This window comes from Electrophorus electricus, chromosome 14 (genome assembly GCF_013358815.1).
Source record: "Electrophorus electricus isolate fEleEle1 chromosome 14, fEleEle1.pri, whole genome shotgun sequence".
Taxonomy (NCBI): Eukaryota; Metazoa; Chordata; class Actinopteri; order Gymnotiformes; family Gymnotidae; genus Electrophorus; species Electrophorus electricus.
The window spans coordinates 3490306-3507325 of record NC_049548.1 but is presented as its reverse complement, the minus strand read 5'-3'; the positions used below and the strand labels follow the sequence as shown (position 1 = coordinate 3507325).

The 17020-nt window shown below is 48.2% G+C and overlaps 1 protein-coding gene across 2 annotated transcripts; it reads left to right on the top strand.

The window, feature by feature from the left end:
- Positions 1 to 74: 74 nt before the first annotated feature.
- On the top strand, positions 75 to 15361 carry mrtfba (myocardin related transcription factor Ba). 2 transcript variants are annotated; one of them, XM_035533521.1, is made up of 16 exons: positions 75 to 222; positions 4612 to 4838; positions 6736 to 6801; positions 7429 to 7484; positions 7712 to 7787; positions 8031 to 8192; positions 8361 to 8524; positions 8643 to 8783; positions 8992 to 9239; positions 9708 to 9876; positions 10011 to 10772; positions 10982 to 11086; positions 11774 to 11926; positions 12010 to 12147; positions 12251 to 12311; positions 12457 to 15361. In XM_035533521.1, the coding sequence occupies exons 2-16, from the start codon at positions 4703 to 4705 to the stop codon at positions 12945 to 12947; spliced, it is 2928 nt and encodes a 975-aa protein (XP_035389414.1). In that variant the 5' UTR covers positions 75 to 222; positions 4612 to 4702; the 3' UTR covers positions 12948 to 15361. The 2 variants fall into 2 exon arrangements, with proteins under 2 accessions (XP_035389414.1, XP_035389413.1); XM_035533520.1 differs by having other exon boundaries at positions 8989 to 9239.
- Positions 15362 to 17020: the final 1659 nt, after the last annotated feature.

Genomic DNA, 17020 nt, shown 5'->3' with positions numbered 1-17020 from the left:
CTACAGATCTAAGAGCGACCGTGCAGTCTGTCGGAAGCGAGGCTTTGCCAGACCGTAGCCTGGTTCAGTCGAGCAGCCATCTTATTTCGACGAAAAAAAAAAAAAAAAGCAAAAAAAAAACTTCAGGGCTGGAGGAAAACACCAGACGCCGATTTTTACTGCACACTAATGCTCGTATCCCGGACAGTTATGGGACGTTAAAGCTCAGCTCTGAGGACCGGGGTAAGATCAGTCATACCTGTTGTTGGTGATGGTTTATTATTCTTATCGTTGGCGCGAACGCTCTTGTCAGGCTAGCTATCACGGCTAGGTTAGCACAGCTAGCTTCGCTTGCTGACGCTGAGGAGCCGTCTTACCTGGCTTTGCACTGATAAACCTCAGGCTTGTTTTTCTTCCTCATTGGGATAGTAGGTCTATAGTTATTTGGCCAGGGGAAAAAATGTTTAAATGCCCGTCTTCCTCTTCAGAGACGTAAAAGGATGAACCTTGGGGGATGTTATTCCTTCCTAAGGTTACTAGTGTCTGTAGCCAAGTGGGCGCTTCACTATCTTGCTCGCTAAGGTAAGATAGCTAGGTTATATTCTGATGAGAACTGCTGTGGATAAACATGGCAACGCTACCGTTTTTCATTTCTGATCAGCTATTTATTCATATGAACATGCAGAGTCGTGTATGTCGCCAGGCATCGTCTGAGAAACTGAGCGTGTCGTGTTAAAGAGGATCCCTTTGTTAGTGAGACAGTTGAAATATATTCAGGTGTATTCTGTGTGTCTGCGTTTTTGAAGTATATCAAATCTTTGTATAGATGAATAGAGATTGGTGGTCCCTTTGATTACAGCCATGGCTGTTCTGCATGTCATGTTTAACAAGTGGAGGACGATCCAGTCTCAGAGGGCTTGATTAGAGCGCTGTAACTGACATCCTACACCTCGCCTATGAGGGATTTAGTGTCTCGTAGAATAGAGAAGGAGGACTAACTCGGTGTGTTTTCGATCTGTTCGGCCCATTTACTGAGAGTAGCTTAACAGCGGCCCTCCAGAGGAGTGGTGGAGACTGAAACAGAGAGCCAAGGCCATGGGCCCTTGTTTGATATGACCTCTGGTGTTCGTCTTGACTCTACAGAGATCAGGGCTTCTCGTCTGCGTGCACAGCGGCACTTCTGTTTTGTGGTTGTGAGCAAATTGAGCTCATGTTGGCCCCAGAAACACACCACAATATTAATGATTTAAGTCAGGATCTACCTCAGCATACCTACTGGTTTTGGGCTTATATGTGCTTATCCTTAACAGCGAATCAGAGATATCCTGCCTGCTAGGGTGTTGCGTCTCGGTTGTTTATTGTAGGTGAATCTCACGAGACTGTGGCCCAGTTCTGGAGCAGGCTAGTCATCTGTACTCTGCCTAGAAGTGTCTTGCTGATGCGTAGTCCAAGCTTAGTAAAGGCATGAGCTGTATTTGAGTTGGACCTCATTTGCAGTTGGCAGCGCACAGTGAGCTAGGCTGGAATTCTGATTTTATCATCTTCATTTTAAAGACAAAGCAAGTGCTACCATAGCCTGTTTTCCGCTGTAGGGCCAAACAAGTACTAACGTCATGTCTTAGTGTTCTGCTCTATTCCGGACTCCTGAGACTGACACAGTTTTTCTTTTTTCCTATTTTCTTTTTTTTCTATAAATCAGGACCAGGAAGAATTTGAGGCGGTGACAGATTCTTCTCATAATTATTTCACTAAACAACTCTGGTCGCTGCATGTGACTAAGAATTGTTTGGACTGTCTTTTGTGTTTATTCTTGTGTGTGCAAAACATTGGCGATGAGAGAGAAAGCAACCAATGGCTTACTTCAGTTTGTGTAGAACCAATCAGTGATTAAGCCATTCCACCTGAACGGTTCTGTTCATTTGAGCACAGGTTGTAAGTGTTGTTCCGAACCATGTTCACTGGAAATGTAACTGGAACGGTTATCGTCCGTACTCAGAACCGTTCAGCCCTACATGGCTCAAATGCAGTCTTTGCTGTACGAAGTGAGGATGATACAGGGGCAGGAGCTGGATAGTAGCTGGAGCTTTCTCCTTATGGAGAGGTGTACTGATTAAGTCAGGTGTCCACATATGGCCTCACACCTGGGATGCTTTTCTCTCACTTAATGTGAAATTCATCTAAAATTGAACACAGATTCATACCCCATTACAATTTAGCAGTTGTGACAAACAACGGTAAACACGCAACATGGCTCGATTATGCAGCATATTGAGTTAATTCAATAAGACGTGAGCAGGCTGTGTGTCTTCAACAGTTTTACATAGCAGAGGTTTACCTGGCCTGCAGAGGTGATGCAGTGTGCTTGAGTTTGAGGATATAAGTCTCCACGGACATGGGGGTCACTACAGTTTATGCACATGCATCTAAGCCATCTAAGCTCGGTCTGCCCTGAACCACTTGGTAACTTTCCTTTGATGAACACATGGTAGTTGTTGGGCTTTTTTATGCAGAACAGCAGAAAACGCCTTGACGTCTGGACTTAACCTGCGCAGATATTACCCAGGTGATTAGTCATGGTATTTCTCTCCCTTCCATGAAGGGCCATGGGTGTGCTCGCATTTATCTTTCTTTCAGGCAGTGTTTCAGCGAGTCTGGAGAAGGACTAGCATTACTTGATGTCAGCGGTCTTTCTCCTTTCACACTGTTTTATGTTCTAGAGTTGTTTCATTTGTCATAACAGCCTTTCAGATGAATGGTTTTGTTGAAGATTACAAATAAGGAGTTGAAACTGGGTCCTGTGTGGAAATGACCGGGGGGCTGCTACATTAGAGGTGTTGTTATGCTAACCACTTGGCTACACTTTTCCACTGCTTGGTTCTTTGGTTCTCCAGGACAGTTACCTGACATCAACCACAGTAATGTCACTCCATTACAATGTGATCTTGAATTTGGAATCTCTTTGCATGGTTATTTCTAGTCAAAGGTTCCCAAGAGTTTCCAAAGCTTTGTTCCAAACATTAATGGTTTGAAATAAAGTCAAACTCAAAATACTTAGTGATGAACAGTAAGCATTAGTTCTAATGAGTTCTATTTTCTACTGGAATATATTGGCATCCTAGTACCACTGGTATTATACAACACACAGAACAGAGTAATAGTGCGAAACAAAAATAAATAAGATATAGCTGCACTTCCTGCACCATTAGTTATTATTGGCCAGATTTTTTTTGGTGCGTTCTGTCAGAAGTTTCTTGTTAGGCTCCATTGTAGTATGGAACAGTTGCTGTTTCAGTTAACAGTAGTGACTGACACAGTATCAGTTTCACACTTAATGTACATTCAGAAGCTCTGGGGGTGCGTACATTTTACTCTGAAACTGCAGAATGTAGTGATTGACCACTGAGTTGGGCAGTTCGGCTGTTCAGGTCAATTTTCTTTTGGCTGCCTGTGAAAGCTTAAATTATTTCCAGTTCTTGACATCTTGAGGAAATCAGTGTCCACTGGGTCTACAATAATGTACTATAAGAGTTGTCTGGTGTGGTTGTGGTTTTGTTTTTGTTTTTTTAAATAAATAAAAAGTCTTTTTAAACATGCCTCTAGTCCCTGTAAAACCAGCTGGCATTCCAGTTTCCTTACCAGTACTTGCCTTCTGGATTTCATTGTGTGATGAACATTTTACCCTTTTGGCTAACAGAATTAAAATGGAAAATTAAAAGAGGCTACGAAAAAAACAAAGTCCACCGATACTGACCAAGAATAGGAACTGGGGACCGGAAATGTGTTCTTCCTTCTTGGGCAGCGGCTGAAGAACAAAGAACTGGTCTGATTAAGATGTAGTGAGATGAGCTGCTTCCCTGGGGTGTGCTTGGTTTGGGTTTGTCAAGATGGTTTAACAGAACCTATAAAGCAGAGGCCAAATGCCAGTTATGTTTCCAAGATGGCAAACAAAGACACTCCCATCATAACTCGCGATAACCATGATGTCTGTTGGCGTTATCAGGACCTCATAATTTAAGTAATGAGTACAGCTTTTGGAAGTGACTGAGGTCAACATCTCTAGCAGTTAATTTGTTGTGGAACAGGTCAGGTCAGTGTTTTCATAGTAATAGTACTCTATTTCATTGAATTGTTGTGTGTGGTAGGGGTCTTTCATTCACTATTTTTTACAGTTCTCTGGCAAATGGTGAGATTGTGTTTACACCAGGATGTTTCCTGTCTAGCTCCTGAACTGGCGAGTCTTAATGAATGTGTAGTGATGATGATGTGCTTGATTTTAAAGTCCATTTATTCATCTTTTTGGCATAATCACCTTTAAGAAAAATTGTTTTTTTCTTTCTGATACTTGTAACTTGGTGTAAATGGTTCTTGACTAAATTGATATAGATTTGAATATGACTGAATTGGTATTACAGACTTGACCACATCATTGTTAATGGCAGGAAAATAAATCCTTGATTGAAATGAAGAACTTTCTCTTGCATAATTGAATTTACATTAACCTCAGTTTAACGGAGTACTCTCCTAATATTGCTGTTGATGTCAGTATTTAGTTCGCCTGTGTGTATTAGTTGTGGGGTCTTTTTCCAAAGCTTCCATGATATCTTCCTTATTGCGATTCTCTTCATGTTGCAGAAACCTCTGCAGGAATTGGAGACGACTGTGAGGAGTGTGCTGCGCCCCCTCCTCGCCAGGGTGTCGCCTGACTCCTCCTTTTTGAGGAGACATGGAGGTGCAGGGTGGAGCGCGGCCAGGGGGAGCGTTGGCACCCAGCCCTCAGAGCGAAGCCGTGACCCACGAGATGGAGGAGCTGTCCCTGCAGCCCAGCCAGAACCTGCCCCCCCTAAACGAGCGCAAGAATGGTGAGTCCGTCGCAGGCCCACACACGCACGCAAAACCAACGTCCCTCACCTCGACATGGTCAAGGTCCCTCCCTTTGTTTTCCGTGATCAGTTGTAGCTTGATGGGAAGAGCGGATAGAGCAAGGTACTAGCAGCACCGTAAATATGTGTGTGTTGGTCTAGATAAGAGCATCTGCCAAACGGGGAAAATGTAAATGTATTGTGCCTTTGGAGGTTTTGGAATAGTAAAGGGATAATGTTTTCCACTAAGCTGAATTTGGTCAGTCCTAAATTTTGGTCTCATTTGAAGATATTTGCTGATCACATTGCCCTCTGTAAGTTATATCTGGTGAAAAAAACACAGCTTAGATGAGAAGAAAAGTCAGTTTCTGTGCTCAGAGGTAATCAAATATTAGCCTTTATTTGTGAAACCATTTTGTGCCTTTGGTTACTTATTGTCAGTCTGGGTAACTAGTCAGTCACGTTATCTATTTATTTAAGGAATCCCTAACCCTAAATACAGAGACGTGTCCTCGCCAGGCGACTTCTTTGAAGCTTCCTGCTCGTTGTTTTGCACATTCTCCAGCCTGCAGCCCTTGCTGTTGCCATAGAAATATGGAGAGTCCACAGTGCTGACATCACTCGGGCCCCTGTTTCGGCTCTGGGTTTTTGATTGGCATGTGAAAGGTTACAGGTCAGACTGTCCACATGCAGCAGCTCACAGCTTCCTGCGGACGTCTGTTCTCAGGTCAGCGTTTGAGTGGGAAATGTGGCGACTTCCCCTGCTGAGGTCAGTGTTTCACTGAAGGGAAATTTACACTTATTTGGCTACAATTCGCTGATGTCAGTCACACGCCCAGCAGCTGGTGTTGCCAGGGGGCTGTGTGGCTGTTAAAGGTTCAGTGTGTTTTCTTTTCCTTAAGTGTCCTGCAGCTTGTGGGTTTGTATGCTGTATGTTTGTGAAATAACTCTGAAACAGCAGGCTGGTTTCATTCCAAAATGCCCCCCCCCCCCCCCCCCCCCCCCTCCACCAAATGTGGGAGCAGTAGTTTGAGATCTGAAGATGGTGGGAGGTGATGAAGGTGGAGCTTGTGTCCTCCGCCTTTCCAAGCTCCTCAGAATTAGAGCTGGAGCTACATGAGTAGGAGCGAGCTGTGGGTTTGGAAGGAGTGTTAGGAGCGACCATGCGGAGGCCGTGCAGCAGCATGGCCTGCCTGGGAGCGGCGCCCCACAGTGCCCACGGGAGGGCCTCCAGCTCAGGTGCTGACCCAGCAATGCCCGGCTATGACAACCACACCAGCAGAATAGTTTCTGAAGAAACACAGGTTATTTTTGGACGTTTGATACACACAGCACGGTAGAGGGAACTAATCGTGGATGCTGCCGTTCTGTGTGGCCACTTCAGACAAGACGACTGACCCATGCTGCTTGTTAGCCGAACCTGAACCTGGACTGTTCAGAGCAGACTACTGCTCATAGTGGCCCTGAGCTTGGCCTCGAAGTCACCAGGTCAAGCCTTGCGTAAGAGACACAGGATCATGCTGTTTGTACTCCTGCTTACTAGGAAGTGCTGCCCTAGAAATGTCACGCTTTTCCTGGATTTTCTCTCAGTGGTTTGCTCCTGGCTCTCTTGTGCCACGCCAGAAATATCTCGTACTATTGTTTAATGTTGCCTCTTTAATTTTTGGTTATTATCTATATTTGCTATTTTATATATGTGCCATGATAATGATTTGTTATGATATGTGTGTCGCTACACGTCTGTGTATGAGTCCAGGTGGAATGCATAATATCCTGTCCCGTAATGTGTGTACACGCGTGCGTGTGTGTACATGCATGTATGCTTTTGGGAGGGCAGTGTTGGTGACCTCTGTCACCCAGGGGACTGACCTCTGACCTCCTTTCTTCTCTCCAACAGTCCTCCAGCTGCGGCTGCAGCAGCGACGCACGCGTGAGCAGCTCGTTGACCAGGGCATCATGCCACGTGAGTCAAACCTGTCGGTCAGCGCTGCCACTGCACCACATACCCATCTGCTTCTGGGAACTTTGGGCATTGTTCAAATGGCACCTGTTATTTTAAAAATGAAGGGGCTTTATATGTATTGCACTGGGTTTTTTAGAGCCACATTATTACGCCATAGAGTCGAGTCCTCTAATCCGTCCTCACTGAGCTTGATCTCGTATTACGGCAGCACAAAGCTGAACTCGGCCCACTGTATTGCTAAAACTCAGAGCAGCTCACTTGATTCTTTGCCAGTACCACTCTCACGACCACCCCGTCGGGTGCATAAGCACTTAAACTCATGAAACACCCTAGCTCATCCGGTCACTGTTCCGTGACCTACTTAAACCTACTTAAGATTAATGTTCATCTTTTTTGATAGATGTGGGTTCTCTCACTTGGGTAAGATTATTCTCGAGTTCAACGCAGATTGCAAAACAGAAGCCCAGTCCTGGGAGGCTGGCAGTGCGTCCGTCTGGTGGGTCTCTCCATCTGCGCTGTGTGTGCGCCCATTGATGTGGGCCTGTGCTCCTACCACGCAAGGCGCACTAGTGATGGACGTGTTTTGAAGCGATTCGCTCGTGTTTATGTTGTGCTTGCTGTGTGCAGCCCTCAAGAGTCCTGCGGCGTTCCATGAGCAGATCCGGAGTCTAGAGAGAGCCAGGGTAAGAGACACGTTTCCCCAGTCCCCGCCCACTCTCAGCCCCATTCTGGAACCTTCATCCCCTCTAAGCTCCTTCTTCTCACAGAGGGATCGAACGCGTTGTGCATGATGCGATTCATGTGGACCACTCTGAAATGAGTTTATGGTGTACAAAATCCCCTCCTGCCCTTTTCAGTAATAAACATTTTCGGGGCTCCTTTTTAAAATCCTTTCTGGTTACGTCCACAGACCGAGAACTTCCTCAAGCACAAGATCCGAAGTCGTCCAGAACGGGCTGAGCTAGTCCGCATGCACATCTTACAAGGTAGGCCCTCGTCCGCCCACACGACCGAACCACGCACTCTCCTCTCACTTACTGAACATTCCCTGTGTTTGTTGTAGTTTGCACCTTATGACCTTGTAGCCTGTAGCGGCGTCCATGACACCATCAACTACTTGGGTTTGTTTAGTCGAGTCGGGTAGTTCCACTGTGGTGGTGATTGCCGGCTGTTTTGCTGAGTGTGGTGTGCTCACCGCGTTTGCTTTGACTGCTTCGGTGGTTTGGCAGAGACAGGAGCGGAGCCATCTCTGCAGGCCACGCAGCTGAAACTAAAGAGGGCCCGGCTGGCCGACGACCTCAATGAGAAGATCGCCCAGCGGCCCGGCCCCATGGAGCTGGTGGAGAAGAACATCCTGCCTGTGGCCTCCAGCGTTAAAGAGGCCATAATTGGTAAATATGTCATCTGTGCCTCAGTTTCCAAGCAGGGTCAATTAGATCAGAGCGAGGTCATATAAACTAAATTCTAGACTGAGAGTTGCTGTTTCCAGATGAAATGAAATGGTTAGTTTTTCTGCAGTGAGTCTCTGTTGATCTGCTTTGTCTCTCTATTCTGGGCAGATGGCCAGATGCAGTACCCCAAAACACTGGACGTTGACGAGGACAGCGGCGACGCCTTCTCCCCAGAGCAGCCAGGCAGCCAGGAGTCACACGGCTCTGCAGCTTCGCCCGGGGAGCCCAAGGCTCCGGAGACCCCATCGCCGCTGCCCAATAACTTCATACAGGTGCTCGTCCGTTCCTGCTCCCCACGTGCGAGGAAAGGTGCTGGAGGTGTAATTACCAGTGTGCAGCAGGAACGTGATCTGACGGGGTGGCCCTGTTTGCCCTGTTTGTTCTCTACAGCACTGCCCTCCTGCCCCCCAGGCTACTGTAGAGTTCCTCAAGCTCTCGTGCGCCGGTGAGCCGTCAGTCAGCCATCCAGCCCCGCAACCTCAGCTGGCCCTTGTTGCTCCCCCCACGAGACCGACGCCCACCCTCGTGAAGGTCGCTCACACCACAGCCCCACAGCCACTGACCTGACCAATAGGAACAGGGCAGGGGGGGTTTCTTTCGCTAGTTCTAGACCCGACGAATCATTATAAGTCATCCTTAATGCACCCTATACTTCTTCACCGTCTACCCCACTTTTCCTCACCGTGAGGCTTGGGTGACGGCCCACTGATTGGCCATTTTCTCTTTCGTTCCGCAGCAGAGTCAGCCCAAGGTCCCTGGTGACAAGAGCCGTAGCAAGAAGAGCAAAGAGGCCAAGCCGCGCGTGAAGAAGCTCAAGTACCACCAGTACATCCCCCCCGACCAGAAGCAGGAGCCCAGCGAGGCCCCCATGGACTCGGCCTACGCCCGGCTGCTCCACCAGCAGCAGCTCTTCCTGCAGCTCCAGATCCTCAGCCAGCAGCAGCAGCAGCACTACAACTACCACACCATCCTGCCCGCCCCGCTCAAGTAGGCCCCCCCTCCCCCTCGTCTCCGTCCAGCGGGGTTGTGTCCTGCCCGTGCGCTGCACTACGTATGCCGGCCCATAAAGATCTCAGTGCCATAAAGGTCACTTCCTGCGTTTGGAGCGTTTAGATGTTAAGCTATTAGGATGTTATTTGTCACAAAATTGTGGCACTGTGTTTCTCTAAAATGTTTTGGAGCACATATTGAACTGATGAGGGCCTCAGCTCATTACCTAGTTTCCGATAACAAATCCTGTTTGGTGATGCCTATTAATGGCAGGAAGTCCATGTGATTATGTTTCTCCTTAACTTCCTTTTCCATCTCGGTCCAAACATGTGTGAGTTCTTTCACCAAAGTGCTTCTGTTCTGTCCTGCCTGCATTGATCCCTGCTGAGTTTGTTTATTGTGAGGGAGGGAGGTGGAGGTCCACGTTAACAGATTTCCCTGTTCCTGCCCCCTGTCCCGTTGCAGGCCTGTGATCGAGGGGCAGAGTGGCAGTGCGACGGTCGCCATTAACAGCGCCAACAGCCTTCCTGCCTCCATCGTGGTGTCACTTCCTGCAGCCACACCCGTGCGCCATAATACTACCCTGTCCAACCGCAAAGCTGCCGCGCTGCCAGCCAATCTGGAAGAGATGAAGGTAATGTCATGGTGGGGGGGGAAGGGGCATGGCTTATTGCATGCAAATACTCTACCTCATTATCATGCCGTCTCCTCGAGCCTGGGGGTGGAACTGGTCACCGAAATCCGTTGATCCTCTGTTGCTTCCTGTAGGTGGCTGAGCTGAAAATGCAGCTGAAGCTGCGTGGCCTCCCCGTGTCTGGAACCAAAACGGACCTCATCGAGCGGCTGAAGCCTTACCAGGAGACCCCTGCCCCTGTCGGCAGCGCCGGACCCAACACCCAGCCCTGCAGCACACCCATGGAGTTGTCCGGCACAGCCGTGACCCTCCCTCCCACACCACAGCCCCTCGAGAACCCAATCTGCACGCCACCCATGTCCCCCGTGCCTTCAGATGCACCACACGGCGGCAGAGAGGAGACATCCATGGAAAGCCAGCAGGAGGCGCTGGGCGGTCAGCCGCCAGCCGTCCCCGAGGAGCAGGACCGGAGGCTACACGAGAAGGAGCGCCAGATCGAGGAGCTCCTGCGGAAGCTGGAGCAGGAGCAGCGTCTGGTGGAGGAGCTGAAGATGCAGCTGGAGGTGGAGAAGCGAAGCGGGCAGGCGCCAGCCCCGGCCGAGGCACCTGCCCCGCCCGCCCCGCCGGCCCACGTAAAGCCTGAGAGCGCAGTCAGCGCCGACTGCAGGCTGGCGTCGCCTGCCTCGCCCATGGCTGTGAAGCTGGAGAAGAGCCCCGCGGTGACGGCCGCACCCCTGCCGCAGTTCATCATCCGCCACCAGGGCGTGTCGCAGGTCATCGGGCAACCCCAGACCCTCCTCACCACACAGCATGGCAGCGCCCAGATCCTGCTGCCTGTTCCCCTGCCCAGTAACGCCACTGCCATCCAGCTGCCCAGCGCCAGCGTCAAGTTGCAGGTACTTTGGCTGACACACATGCCTGCTGTTCCTTACCCATGGATTCCCAACACCAACCTGGCTGCCTTAAAAGCAGAAAAAAAACAACAACCTTGTATCAAGTTTGCTTTGCTTTTTTTTTCTCTCTGCCTGTCTGTGTGTGGGCCTTCGTGTGTGTGCCACTTTGTGTGTGTCTGTCTTCTGTCTAATATTGCCTTTCTGATCAACAGCCAGTTCTTCAGTCAGCCGTGTCTCCTCAAAGCCAAGGACTAATGCAGACCACGGGACTGCAGCCTGCCAAGGCCAAGATTTCCTCCCCACAGCAGCCAGTGCAAGTGAGCCCTCCTGTACACACCCAGTGTAAAGCTGCTAGAGCTCAGACATGACTGGGGAGGAACGTGTGGATCATTGCGGTCTGATTTCTGTCCTTTGCTAGCGTTAGCAGCTGCCCCGGTTCCCGTTTGTCCTCTACAAGAGACAGGTCAGGAGGCTTTAGTGTTGTGTGGGTGGGAAGAAATTGAACAAGTTGTGTAAGTGGATTAGTATCGCAGGGAGCAAAGCCGCACGACAATCTCATCTAGAGGCTCCGTGATCGCCTAGTGTGGTCTGGACATAGGAGAGGGAAGCCATCTATCAGTGAAATGGCAAAGAGTGGTCTCATTCCACACAAAGCTTGGTGTCTGGTGTAGCAGGTGCCAGGGGGCCTGGCCTGTGGTGCACTCCTAGGGTTACCCAGGTAGTAACAGCAGATGGTAGCTGGTGCCAGACGCCCAGGGAGGCAGCGAGGTCGTTGCCCTGGTCGCAGTCTGCCTGCACCCCCGTGTAACCAGAGCCCAGAGGGTAGCATCCTGACAACGTTTTCAGCCCTGACAGAGGCATGCACAGTACTGCAATGCTTCAGTCAGCTTCTACTGATGCTATATTAGAGTGTTCTTGTGAATTGTGTCCTAGGGGCGGAGCTCCGAGGCACTGTGGGACAGCTGGTTGTCCGTAACCTCCCGTTTTGCCGTTTCTTTGCGCAGGTGCTGCCCGTTCGCAACAGTGGCGGGTCTGGTTTCCAACACGGTCCCGGGGAGAATCAGGCAGGCCTGGAGATGCCTCAGTGTTTCCTGAGCAGCTCCCCAGAGAGCTCAGTCTCTGCCCAAACGTCCCCCATCCTGCCCTCCCTCAGCAAGGTAAGGGGAACGGCAGTGTGAACATGCTTTGCTTTGGCTTGTGTGATGTTATTCATTACATAAAAGGGCTCGTGCTGTGTCAGTCCCCCTCTCAGGCCCAGCCCACCTTCATCCTGCAGTCGTCTGTGTTTGGCCACGCCCCCAAAAGCAGAGAGCCTCCCCCTTACGAGGATGCCGTCAAGCAGAGGCGTGGCCTTCAGCAGGCGCCCGCCGTCCCACAGGTCCCGTACACACACATTTTTATGGAAGTAGCACTACAGCATCCATTCACTGCTGTTCCGGCAACCTGTGATTTCAACGGGTCCTTGTGTTGTTGTGTTTCAGGTTCCCACGGCGACCAGTCAGCAGATGGATGACCTGTTCGATATCCTCATTGAAAGTGGAGGTGAGTGCTCGTGGTGTTGAAGAAACAGATCTGATTTGGCTGTGGTCGCGGGTTCAGCGTGAAAATACGTGCTCGGTCGCCTCTTTCTGGTCGTCTTTGTTGCACATTTTCAGCCCTTTGGTGGCACCTGTGCCTGTTTCCGCAGAGATCACACCTTTCGGTCAGCAGGACTCCTGTGGGCCTAAGATGATGCCAGTTACCGCCAGCATCACCACGTTACCCGTCAACACGGTTCTGTCTCGGCCGCCTGCCCAGGTGCAGATGGCGCCCCCACCAGCGCTCCTGGTGGAGCCTTTGCCCAGCCTGGCCTCCCTGGCATCAGACAACCAGCTGGAGGCGCTCCTGGAGGGCACCCTGGTGGGGGTGCCCGAGCCCGAGCAGAGGACTCTGAGCCTGCTGGAGGAGCTCCACTGCCAGCTCCTGGAGCAGCCCCACTCCCCCATGGATACATCCGAGCTGGGCTTCAGCGAGCCGCCGGCCCCCTCAACCTCCTCCTTCCTCAGCCTGCAGGACGCGGGCCTGGACAGCATGGAGTGGCTGGACCTGACCATGCCCGGGCCCATCGGGCCCCTCAACCCGCTGGGCATTGCTTCTGACTTCCTGGACACTCACGACCTGCAGTTGCACTGGGACTGAGAGTACTGTTGCTCCTGTTCTGTACACACTCATTCTCTCTCTCCCTCACGCACATACACAAACACACATGTGCATACACACACACTCGCATGTATGCACTCCTCTAACTGCTTTGTTATGAGATGGGCAGGAGGAGGGCGGCGCTGTGTCGGTTCTAGCCGTGAAATAAGCATGTGCGTGTGAGTGGCTGTAAGGCTGTGTGGAGTCTTTCCTTTGGGGCGGCACAGGGCCACACGCAGTGGCACGCTTGCCTCTCATGCCCGTCACCCAGCTCCGCCCACGGGAGGATGTGAGCAGCCCTATCTGCTGGTTGGCTGTACTGAGCTGCGCTTCAGGTTCACTGTGGGGGAAGTGAAGAGCCTTGCATGGGTTGCTCCTGCTCTTTCCTTAACGGGCCAATCAGAGAGCTGTACCACTGTTCTGCTCTCTCTTTAATGGGCCAATCAGTGAGCTGTACCACTGGCTGTACCACTCTGCTCCAAGTCACATGCCACAGGCTCCAAGCTTTCGAGCACGGTCTGTATGTACCATTGCAGCTGATGCTGAAACACAACTGTTAAAGACTCGGAAGGACGGTCTCGTCGTTTCCAGACATCTCAACTCCAAACTCTACATCACCATGTCAAATATTTGCTTTGTTTGCACAAAACGAAAGGCAACGAGTGCATTATTTCTTTAATAGTCAAGATCCAGAATGCTCATTCTAAAATGTATTTCGTACCTGAGAACATAGAGATGGTATGTTTGGAAGACGACCTTTCTATAGTGGCAGCTCGGAGGACGTTTTGGGGCTGACCTGATCGAACGCATTTCCATCACTTTGTACGATGATTCGTATAAAGCAGTCATTCGGAAAATTCTTATGCCATGGCAGGCTCTTTTAGAGTCAGATTCTTCTTCTCTGCAGGTATTTTAGTTAGCATGGGAGTGATCGGGTGAGGCACTGAAGGTCAGTAAGTACCTGTCAGGAATGTTGCCTGTTGGGCCAGACCAGTATTCAGATTACTGCAGGGCATAAATGTACCACATTGTGAAGTGAGATCCCATACATTCATCTATAATGTGTATTTTGAATATGATGTAAGCGAATGGTGTACATATTTGATGAGGATAGTAACCCATTTGTGTATGACAGTGCTTGTGTAATAAACACGCTCGGGAGGGGAAAGGGCTGAAATTGCAGTAGACACTAATAGCAATGCTCGTTCACACAGCCTAGCGGGGCACTACAATATTTATAGACTTCTTGTTCTGTTTATTTACAGAGGGACTAAGGAATGTAGACTCAATGTGTGCCTCTGAGATGTTGTTTTCTTTTTGAGATTTCAGCTGTTCCTGGATGAACAACACGACCTGGACCAACAAAAAGTCTCTTTTACTGTTTGAGGCTGGTTCGGGTGACATTTCTTCCTTCTTTTTTTTCTTGTTTGTTTGTCTTTCTGTTTTGTAGTCTTAGTATTTTATGACACATGGTCTCAGCTCCAGGGGTTTAGTCCTTAATTCACTAAGACACTGCATGTTGAACATGGCTGGCAGCGTAATGCCAGTCCACCCGGGCAGCGGAAGACTGTTGTGTTTGTCTGTAATGCTGGCTGTGCACCTCTGCTTCTCCACAACCTCACCAAAGGCCATCCGCACATCCTCTAAGGCACTCCCTTGTACCTGCACTTTTTTCTGATCCCTCCATCTGTTGCATGTCCTGGTTTTTTTTTCTCTCTCTCTGTGTGGTATGGAATGTGAGTGTGTGTGTAATTTGTGAGAGTGCTTCTCTGTTTCACTGTTTGTTGATGTATTATTGTTCCTGCATCCTTGTACCTTTTTGTGCTCAATATAATAAGCAAAAACAGAAAACCCTAAATGGCAGACTAAATAAAATAACAGTAGATGTAAAAGAAATGAAGAACCCCTTTGGCAGCATGCAGCTGTGATCGACTCTCAACTCAGTGTGGTGGTGATCAGGCCGAACATGTTGAGGTTATTTGAGTTCACACAGGTGACGCAGCACTGCTCATTGTTAAGCAGTCTGTTAACCAGGTTAATCTGTAATTACTGACTACTCTGTCATGTGGCTTCACTTTGCTTTTCAAGAAAGTAAAGGAATAACGGTTTAAAACCATATGTTTTTAACATATTACCTTTATAACATCCTGTCCTGACGAATGACTCAATGTTAATCTCTACTAAAAAAAATTCTTTAGGATTATTTGAGTAGTACTGATTGAGATCAGTATGTTTAACACAAAAGGGAATTTGCTCCAAATATGACTAATTGTGGTTCTGTTTTGATTTTTTTTTTTTTTTTTTTTTTTTTTTTTTTTAACATACAGGATGTTTAGCACTTTTTGCTATAGTGATGAACTTTTCATCATAGTAAAACAATCATTAAGCATCTGAGCACCTTCACAGACGCAGCTGTTTTATGGACGAGGGGTTGTTTGTTTAGCTGTTTGCTGTGCTTGCGTCTCTGTCTCACTGCTGTTGGCTCGCGGGTGTCTAGTCAGGAAGGCACACGGCTGTTGCTTTGTTCCTGCTTCAAGGCTTCGTACTGTTTGCCCTTCACGTTGACCAAGGCGTAGCCTCTCCACTGAACGAACAATACCAAATAACCGTCTCCCGTCACGGCCGGGAATCGGTTCTGTAAGCTCTTTGTTTACAGAGGCAGACTGAAAGGCAGGACTGGGTGGTGCCCTGCCGCGTCATGACTGACGGGCTGGTTTTCAGTGTGATAATAAGAGACAGCAGCATAATCAAGGTAGCTGGTTGCAAAGCAGCCTGGGCCTTACAGGCTGTGCCACCAAATGCCTCTGATTAGATGTTTAGGGTAGATAGTGCAGATTTGTAAAAAAATAAATAAATAAATGTAAAGGTTACCAAAGAGGCCAAATAAATAATGTACAATGCCATTTAATCTAAGTGGTTTATGAACTCCTGGATGGTTGGAAAATCTTGTTTTGAGAAATATATTTAGTTAATGGAACTGAAACCATAGAGTCGGTTAAATGTATAGAGGTTTGCTTTTAAGCGGTTCTGGTATGACAGAAGCCAAGGTTCCATTCAGTTCCCTTTTGAAAACTCATAAGGAGAGCAAAGCAATAACTTCACAGTCTTTAATCTGATCCACAGTACTGTACCGACTACAGTGTATGGTAAACCTCAGCGCATCGCCTTGGTCTCATGCCGTTGCTGTCTGTATTAACGCGCACTGGCCTACGCTGGCCTGCACTGGGCCGCAGACACACTGAAGCTCACCGTCTATCCTTGTGCAGCAGCAGAGCACATAAACCAGGCAGCTGACCCATCCACACTCTTGTTCACACCACTTTGGTTTTTAAGCAGCAGACATCCAGGTTCTTTTGAGAACAACAGATTCATGGTTTGGCCTTTTCATCAAGCGGTCAACCCACAATTGAATGCTAGAGTAGACATTTTATTTTGTGCACAGTAGTTTATTGGTTGGTTGTTCAACTCTTCGTCTGTTCCCATTTTATACTGCTGGATTTTTATTTGTAAATGTAATACTTCATTTTATCGGCATTGTTGACGTGTAAAGTATCAGTGGTGACTACACTGGTTGATTTAAACCTGTTGACTGCCACTCCTCATTATCCTCCAAAGGGAGGAGAAATTTTTATTTGTATGCCATACATTTTGCACATTATGTACATATTTGAATGGATGTAATACATATTTTTCTACATGTTTAGCGCATCCATGAGCTCTATTTTGTGAAGAGTTTTAAAGATATGGGTATACATACGCTGTTATGTGTCAATTCACTTTGCTGTATTGTGAACATACTGTTGTAGAGGATGTTTCAGAATCTCCTAAATATACCACAGAAATGAAGTACAAAAATAAAGTTTGTGGTTTTATTTTAATTACAACAAACTTTGCTTAATATACAGAGAAATATTAATATTTTAACATATGAACTTATTCACATGATTTTTACATCATTAGTGGCTACTAATACTATATACTTTATACTAATAGTATTAGTATACTTTATACTTTACTAAATGGAATACTATAAACATGCCTTCATATGAGTTTGATCATGCATGTCTAATCCT

Coding starts and splice junctions, on each gene's coding strand:
- mrtfba (XM_035533520.1), top strand. CDS start 4,703: ATGGAGGTGCAGGGTGGAGCGCGGCCAGGGGGAGCGTTGGCACCCAGC. Junction 8,525..8,642: donor TGCCCAATAACTTCATACAG/GTGCTCGTCCGT, acceptor TGTTCTCTACAG/CACTGCCCTCCTGCCCCCCA. Junction 9,877..10,010: donor CCAATCTGGAAGAGATGAAG/GTAATGTCATGG, acceptor TGCTTCCTGTAG/GTGGCTGAGCTGAAAATGCA.